Raw genomic sequence first — 8833 nt, 5'->3', positions numbered from 1 at the left:
CCTATTTTGTCCTTAACTTAAGGGCAAATAAGAAATGTTTAGTAATAGTAGAAGGATATATTTGAAAAGACTGAAAATTAAAATATTTTTTTTTGCCCCTAACTTAAGGACAAATAAGAAAAGTAGGTGATGATAGAAGGGCATATTTGAAAGGGAAAAATAATAATTTTATACAGATAACAACTATTACTAACAGTTCATTAACAGAATTTAACTCTAGGGCTATATTTGAAATAGGTTGGAACGTAAAAGAGCAAAATTAACCTTTTAAGAGAGGTAAATCAGAAAGTCTTCAAGGGTATATAAGCAATTGCCTCAAAAATAAATTTGAGGTCTATTTTAAAGCCCCTTAATACTTAAGGGGTCCTTCCACATTGTTTACAAAAAATTTGTGATGAGAATATATAAAGACTTTTAAAACTTTTAGTTTTTGAACTTAAGTAATTTTATCAATAATTTTATAGACTTTATTAAATTTATTAATAATTTCACCGAATTTAACGATTTTAATTATTTTTGATCATTTTAATTTAACTTCATATAAAAATTAAAATAAATAAAATTAGAATTTTTTTTTGATTAAAATTAGAATTTCAATGGATCAAAAAAGAGAGATACTAGTTCATAGGGAAGGCTGGGCCCGCAGGCCGTGGGGAAGCGACGACTTTCATTTCCACCGTTTCACACCGTCTGTCGTCTATCTGGAATTTAATTCCTTAACATCGGCTCGAGTTGGGTCCGCCAGGACCGCCACCTTCCACGGGCGTTCCATTTTTCCCATTTCTAGAAGCTGTCTTTCTTGTCGCGACGCGCGGCGCACGTGAGTCGCGGGGGGTCTGCGCGCTTTCGCCCGTCCATCCGACGCGGCACCAAATGCGCGATTTTTATATTCATCCCTCTCATCGCTGACGTCAAACCGCCTTTACCTTTCCATACCTTCCTTTCTCTCCTCCCGTCTGGTTTCTGGTCCTGATCCATTAGAACCTTCCTTTTGACAATACAGGCGAGTTTGTCCAGCGACCCTTTCATCTATATGCAATTTTAAAATAAACATTTTCGTTATCTTTCTCTTTGAATCAACATTCTCCGTAATTCCTAATTATTTTAAATTAAATTATTTCTTAGGTCGTTAAATAAATGTTCATAAAGTTCTATAATGATTTGGATAACTATAAAAGCAAATTTAACTTTTTTTATTATTAATATTTTTTCTCTTATCTTTGAACAAATATTGCATATAATTATAGAATAGGAGTAGTGTGTTATTAGGAGCACGAAAGCCTTCATTCCTTGAAACTATTTTTAATGATGAAACTTTCGAATTAACGATTGGCTCCATTATAATTGATTTAACGTATTTAAAATATCTAAAAAATAAATTTTATGATTTTTTTATATTATTTTATTTATTCATTGAAAGATATCAAAATAAACAAATTTTAATAGTTAATGTGTGTTGTTTACGTGTTTAACGGTATAAAAATATTTAAATCAAATGAAATTTTATAATATCTATAGCAAGATCAATATTTATAATTAAAAATTTTAGTGCGACATCATAAATTTTTTGCAAAATTTTTATTTTTAAGCATCTATTTTTAATCGTTTCAATCAATAGATAAATCATATCAAAAAATTGTAAAATTTATTTTCTAAATATTTCAAATACGTTAGATCAAGTTTAATGTATTCGATCATCAATTTAGAAGTTTCATCATCAAAAACGGTTTAGGAGCACACGGACACGGAGGCCTCCCTATTCTTAATAACATACTAGTTCTACTCTATAATTATATACTAGCGTCGTAATACGTTGGATACGACGGATAAATAATTGGAGAAAATATAGAAAACATCGATAAAAAAAGAGAAAACAGCGATAAAAAAAGCGATAATGACCCGTGGAATTCATCTTATCGTTGAACGAAAATAACAGCCGAAGGAAGAGGAAGATGAAGGACTTTAGCTGGTTCGGGTGGAGCACACTCAAAAATGAAGGAAAAGTTGCCATGTGGCAACTTCAAAAAAAATAATGTATAAATAAATAAATAAATAAAATAAAATAAAATATATATATATATGATTGATAATTGAAGTTTTTTTCGAATTATTATAATTAATTAACATGTAATGCAAGTTGGCCGAATAATGAATGATAGTTTATTAAATATACTTTACAACTAAAAAAATATTGTCAATTTTTTTTGTTAATAAATTAATACTTTCGAATGCAAAGATTGCAAGCCATTTATAGTCCCAATCTTACAGTTTTTTACGTAAAATTTTTTAAACCAACGAAATAGTTGCTTTTAACAAAGTGTTTAAGAAATTCAAAAATGTATTTTAAATTAAAAAAATTGAAGGCCAATTTGTATAAAAATCCACAAGTTTTTAGCTTTTGTAAAACTGGGCTATCTTTTTCGATATTGTAAATTTGGTCTGAATTTTCAACAAATTGACCAAAATATTCTTATACTTTTTTCTCTCTCCATTTTTTTTTTCTCCCGTCTTTTTTTTTCTCTCTGAAGAAGGAGGTGGAGGTGGAGGCGGAGGCAGAAACGGTCAGCCTTGCTTTTGCACTTCATGCCCTCACCCTCGCCCACGCATTCCCCGCCCTCCTTGCCTCCGGCCCCGCCGAGACCGCACTGCGACTCTCTTTTCTTTTTTTCTCCAACCCTCTTCACCGCCTCCGCGACCCTCCGTGATGATAGTGAGATCGGTACCACGTCCTCTTCCTAAGCTTTCGCCTTCCACCTCCACTGCAGCAGACTTTCTACTTGCTAAACAAACCCGCCGTCTCCACCGTCACCGCCAGCGACGAAGAGAAAGTGCTTCTCGAGGCCGAGAAGCATGCCGGCGAGGAAGTGGGCAAAAAAATAGTTACATTCCGGCGAGGGCGGTAGCTGCGATAGAGAGTAAGGAAGAGGTCATGACAAAAAAAAAATTATAAAGAGAAAATAATAATAATAAAATAAAAAAAATTTTCTACGGGAAAGATTAAAAAATCATAGAAGAAGGAAAAGAATATGAAATTGCACTGTTAAAATAAAGTTACACTGTTTGAAAAAAATTTTGCATTGTTTTAAATATAAGTCACACTTTTGAGATAGAAATTACACTCTTTAAAATGAAAGTTATATTTTTTAAGTAAAAGTTGCACTCTTTGGGTAAAATTTACACAATTTTTCTTTCTCTTCTTTTTCCTTCTCTTTCTTCCGCTTTCTCGTCTTCCTTCTCATTCTTCTTGCTCCTTCTCCTCCTTCTTCCTCTCCAGTTCGCCTCCGCCGCCGTCGTATATGCCCTCTCTCCCCCTCTCCATTGCAACCTTCCCCACAGAAAGCCCCCACAATTCCCCAAATCTCACCGGTTTCACATAATTTCCCCATTTTAGAGAGAAACCCAGTTAATTCCCAAAATCCCATTTTTAGCGGCAACAATGGCGGAGAAGGAGGCGTAGGCGCCCACCAATAGCGCCGCGGCGGAGACCATAAGCAGCGAGATCATGTTGGCTGCGTTAATCTTCCTCTTCATGGTTGTTGCCTTCGTCTTCGTCCTCTACCTCTACGCCAAGCGGTATGTGGGCGCAAATCTCATGCTTGGCCGCTCCTGCTCCCGACCACGCTTCGTCTTTGCTGCCGAGCTCGCGCCGTGCAGCGGCCTCCACCCGACCGGATTAGTAGGAATTTGGCATCCACAAGACGTTTGTGGAAATGCGTCTTCGAGGGAGTCGCCGGCTTTGCCCACAAATGTATTCTTCTGATGTACTCTTCTGGGGGATTCAAGGGGGAAGCAGGCAACTGGTGCTTTCTGTAGTCCAAAAGGAGGTGATATTGCTTGATTAAAGTATTATTTAGGTAATTCTGCGAAAGTCCCAAACAAGCTTCTCGGGGGCATGTACAACGGCGGCGGCGGTGACGGCTACGAGCTAAAGAGAATGGAGAAAGAGGGGGAGGAAAAAGGATAATGAAGATGAGAAAGCAGAGGAAAAAAAAAAGAGGAGGAAGAAGAAAAAGAGAAATTGTATAAATTTTACTCAAAGAGTACAACTTTCGCCTAAAGAGTGTAACTCTCATCTCAAATAGTATAATTTTTGTTTCAAAAAATGTAATTTTCTGTATTTTTTTTTCAAACAGTATAATTTTATTTTAACAGTGCAAATTCATCTTTTTTATTCCTTCTTTTATAACTTTTGATATTTTCTGTAGGAGAAAAATATTTATTATTATTATTTTTTATTATTCTTATTTTTTTTCTCTTTATAATTTTTTTTTGTCACGATCTCTTTCTTGCTCTCTATCACAGCCACCACCCTCGCCGGAGTGTAACTATTTTTCTTCCTCTCTCTCGCCAGCGTGCTTTTCGGCCACGAGAAGCACTTCCTCTTCGTCGTCGGCCGCAGACACAATAGAAGAGGGTCGGAAAGAAAAAAAAAAAAAAAAAGAGTCGCAGTATGGCCTCAGCGGGATCGAAGGCTAGGAGGGGCGGGGATGCATGGAGGATGGCGAGGACGTGAGGGCCACAGGCGAAGCGGGTTATTTTTGCCTTCGCGTCCGCCGCCTTCTTCGGAGAGGAATTAAAAAAAAAAAACACGAGAACAAAAAAATAGAGAGAAAAAGGTAAAAAAATATTTTGGTCAATTTGTTGAAAATTCAGATCGAATCTGTAAAATCAAAAAAGTCGGTCAAATTTTAAAAAAAATTAAAACTAGTGAATTTTTCATGCAAATTCGTCAAAATTAAACTATAGAAAGATGTTAATGCCAACAAAAAAGAAAGTTGAAAGGTCCATTTCCACCTGCTCAAGAATAGACGTGTTCTCGTACATATTTACCTAAAATTCATCTCTCTTCTTGGTTCCGAGCGATATGTACCCTTTAGTCGATTCTCGCTCGCTCGCTTAACCGGCCTGTCTCTGCCACGCGAGTCAACTACATTTATGGGCGGAATACCAAACGCTCCTGCTCTCTTCCTCTTCTTCCTATCTTCACTCACCTGCCCCTGCCTGCCCCATCTCTACCTCGCCCCATCCCCCCGCCCTCGCGCCCTCGACCCCCACCTCCTCACGGCTTGACCCACTGCTACATCTCTCTTATAATTATCTGTGTTATTATTAGTGCGTTCGCCAGATTGAGGAAAGAGTTTATGCATGTGTGGTTACGCTCTCAATTTGAATCGAAGCCGGAGAAGAAGGGAAGTGAAGACATGACGCTGAACCGCCTCTGCTTCCTAGCCGAACCTAATTCTTCCGAATACTTGAAGGTAAACCGCAACAAAAGTTGGAATAATATATGGAGAGGTGCTCGTGGCGCCGTCCGTTGGTTCTGCGGGGACCGCAGCCTCTGCCGATGCGCGGCCATCGAAGAGCGCGGCCACGACTCGTCCCGCTTCGAGGACATTGCGGGCGTAGACGGCTGTCCTAACGAGAAGGTGGGCGGCGGCAACCCCCGGATCTTCAGCTACTCGGAGCTCTACATCGCCACCAGCGGGTTCAGCGACAAGGAGGTCCTCGGCAGCGGCGGCTTCGGCCGCGTCTACCGCGGCGTCCTCCCCAGCGACGGCACGGCCGTGGCCGTCAAGTGCGTGGCCAGCCACGGCGACCGCTTCGAGAAGGCCTTCGCGGCCGAGCTGGTGGCCGTGGCGCAGCTCCGCCACCGCAACCTCGTCCGCCTGCGCGGCTGGTGCGTTTACGACGATCGCCTCCTCCTCGTCTACGACTACATGCCCAACCGCAGCCTCGACCGCATCCTCTTCTCCCCGTCCTCGTGCGGGCCTCCGCTCGAGTGGGAGCGGCGTCGGCGCGTGGTCTCGGGGCTCGCCGCCGCGCTCTTCTACCTGCACGAGCAGCTCGACACGCAGATCATCCACCGCGACGTCAAGACCAGCAACGTCATGCTCGACGCCGACTACAACGCCCGCCTCGGCGACTTCGGCCTCGCCAGGTGGCTCGAGCACGGCGGCGGCAACGGCAACGGCAGCAACGAGCCGGTGGAGGTGCACTCCATGCGGTCCGCGTCGGCCAAGGCTGACTACCAGTTCCGCATCTCCGAGACCAGCCGGATCGGAGGGACGATCGGATACCTACCCCCGGAGAGCTTCCAGCGTAAAGGCACGGCCACGGCCAAGTCGGACGTGTTCAGCTTCGGAATCGTTGTGCTGGAGGTGGCGACCGGGCGGCGGGCCGTCGACCTGACTTATCCGGACGACGAGATATTCATGCTCGATTGGGTGCGACGGTTGTCGGACGAGAAGAACCTGCTGAGCGCCGTGGACCACAAGCTGGCGGACGGTACGTACCCGCTTGTGGAGATGGGGCGGCTCCTCCGCCTCGGCCTCCTCTGCTCCCTCCACGATCCCCGATCCCGGCCAACCATGAAATGGGTCACGGAGAACCTCTTCTCCTCCGGCGACCTCCCGCCGCTTCCGTCCTTCAAGTCCCACCCTCAGTACATCTCCCTCTCTTCCTCCTCCTCCTCCTCCTCCTCCTCCTCTGCTTCGTCGGTTCCCACAACGCAAGTCAGCACTTTGTCCAACTCCAATTACCACACGGCAGCGGGCTCCACCATTTTCTTCACGGCAGACAACGTCGGCAACGGTTCCGGCGGCGGAGGTAGCAATGAGAGCCGAAGCTCTGGGAGTAAGCCTATTCCAAACGTGGACACCAACAACTTCTCTGAGACGCAGATGGTGGCAGAGCTGGACTTCGGGACCGGGTACCAGGGGTTCTTGGAGAATCGCTTCCACGTGCTGGTGAAGAGGCTGGGGATGAAGACGTGCCCAGCCCTGCGGGTCCGCTTCGCCAACGAGCTCGACAACCTGACCAGGCTCCGCCACCGCCATCTGGTGCAGCTCCGCGGGTGGTGCACCGAGCAGGGGGAGATGCTCGTCGTCTATGACTACTCGCCCAGCAGCCTCCTCAGCCACTACCTCTTCAACCGCCGCCGCCACCACCATGGCGATTACGTCCTCCCATGGCACCGCCGCTACACCATCGTCAAGTCCCTCGCCTCCGCGGTGCTCTACCTCCATGAGGAGTGGGAGGAGCAGGTCATCCACCGCAACATCACCTCCTCCGCCGTCCTTCTCGACGCCGACATGAACCCCCGGCTCGGCTGCTTTGCGCTTGCTGAGTTCCTCTCCCGCAACGAGCACGGGCACCATCACATGAATTCTTCGGCGCGCGGCATATTTGGGTACATGTCACCGGAGTACATTGAGACGGGCGAGGCGACGACAGCAGCGGACGTGTACAGCTTTGGCGTGGTGGTGCTGGAGGTGGTGAGCGGGCAGATGGCGGTGGACTTCCGGTCGCCAGAGGTGCTACTAGTGAGAAGGGTGCAGCGGAGCTTTGAGGCAAGGAGGGCCATCGAGGACTTGGTAGATCATCGGCTGGACGGGCAGTTCCAACACGACGAGGTTGGTGAGGCTCGGGGTGACGTGCACTTGCTCAGATCCTGATCGGCGGCCGAGCATGAAGCAGATCGTCAGCATATTGGACGGCAACAACGAGTTGCTCAACAAGTTTGGCGTGCACGATAAGAAAGAGGAGAGGGAAGATTGGGAGGGAAAGAATGCCCTTTCTCTCTCTTTGATTAGAAGAATTCAAGCTATCGGCATTCAGTGAGCGGATTTTACTGCATACAATTGCTACCTTTTAATATAAGAAACAGAACAGTATATGATATTATTGTGTGAAGGGGAGGGGAGTGTGAGCTTCTTGATGCTTTTATTGGTCATGTTTTCTGCTTACCTATCTGTAAATAGTGTTTGTAGTTGATTGATGAGAACAGCTTAAAATAGAGGATGAACTTCGCGAAATGCATTATTTCACTGTGTGAATCTGAAATAGGGGCACTTCGACCGCCACTTAATAGTCTTACCTTAATTTTGTTTTTTTTGACTGAAATTTCTGATGCCTGTGATAAAAAAGAAAACAAAATACAAGTGTGTAAATTTGCTTCTGATGTATCAGCGCAGAAGAGCTTAGATTATAATGGTGATGACGACGAGGAATAATGAACAAGAGATTGGGCCGATAGGTGCTTCAAAATTCCGCAAAAATGAGGTTACAGAGAAACAGAATCTCCAACTTCTGATTTTCCTTTTTGTTTTCCTCATTACATCTCCAGATTAAAGGACTAAACTAGGCTACTAAATTCTCCTGTAAGTAAACAAGCAATGCAAGGAATCCCAAAACAATAATTCTAAATCTATAAAGCAGTTTCTGGACAAGGACTTTTTACCTGCTTTGGTTCGTATTTTCTTTGCGTTAGGTGAGGCATGATGCTACGGTGCATTGACAATCTAAGGAACCACAAATATTAAAAGTTCATCAAGGCGCCAATCAGAAGAAGATTATGTTCTTTAAAAGAAGCAATAGGCGTTGATTATCTATGTTGCTCTTACCTAATTGTTGCTCTTACCTAATTGTTTCCAATGGATTTTCTATATATTTTCGGACCTATATTGGTATTAGAGAATGGACTTAAATTATATCGTTTGATATCCTGACCCAACTTCTTGGATTCTGTGAAAAATTCAACAGTTTCAATACTTGTTTCTCACCTACCTGATTGAAAGCCAATGATGTCTTGGGATGAAGTTAATATTAACTTGCATGTATATATATATATAGAGTTGAGCTAGAATACTATCGATAGCAAACGGGCTTCGTTGTCACCCATTTATTTTCGATGATAAAGCCTCCAAATCGACGATCGGCACCGTTAAACATGATCTATACCACTTGAAGTGTTTGGAAATCAAATTTCAAATCTTTTCAATATCATTTGCCTAATGATCAAAGGGTTTCAAAATTTGTAATTTTAATTGTCGAT

The 8833-nt window shown here is 43.7% G+C and overlaps 1 protein-coding gene across 1 annotated transcript; it reads left to right on the top strand.

Annotated features, from left to right (window-relative positions):
• On the top strand, positions 4865-7837 carry LOC109710521 (receptor like protein kinase S.2). Its single transcript, XM_020233174.1, is given in 2 exon segments — positions 4865-7405; positions 7407-7837. Coding segments are annotated over 2 exon segments (2478 nt in total). The 5' UTR covers positions 4865-5141; the 3' UTR covers positions 7621-7837.

This window comes from Ananas comosus, linkage group 5 (genome assembly GCF_001540865.1).
Source record: "Ananas comosus cultivar F153 linkage group 5, ASM154086v1, whole genome shotgun sequence".
NCBI classification, from domain to species: domain Eukaryota; kingdom Viridiplantae; phylum Streptophyta; class Magnoliopsida; order Poales; family Bromeliaceae; genus Ananas; species Ananas comosus.
This window is presented reverse-complemented; position numbering and strand designations above follow the sequence as displayed.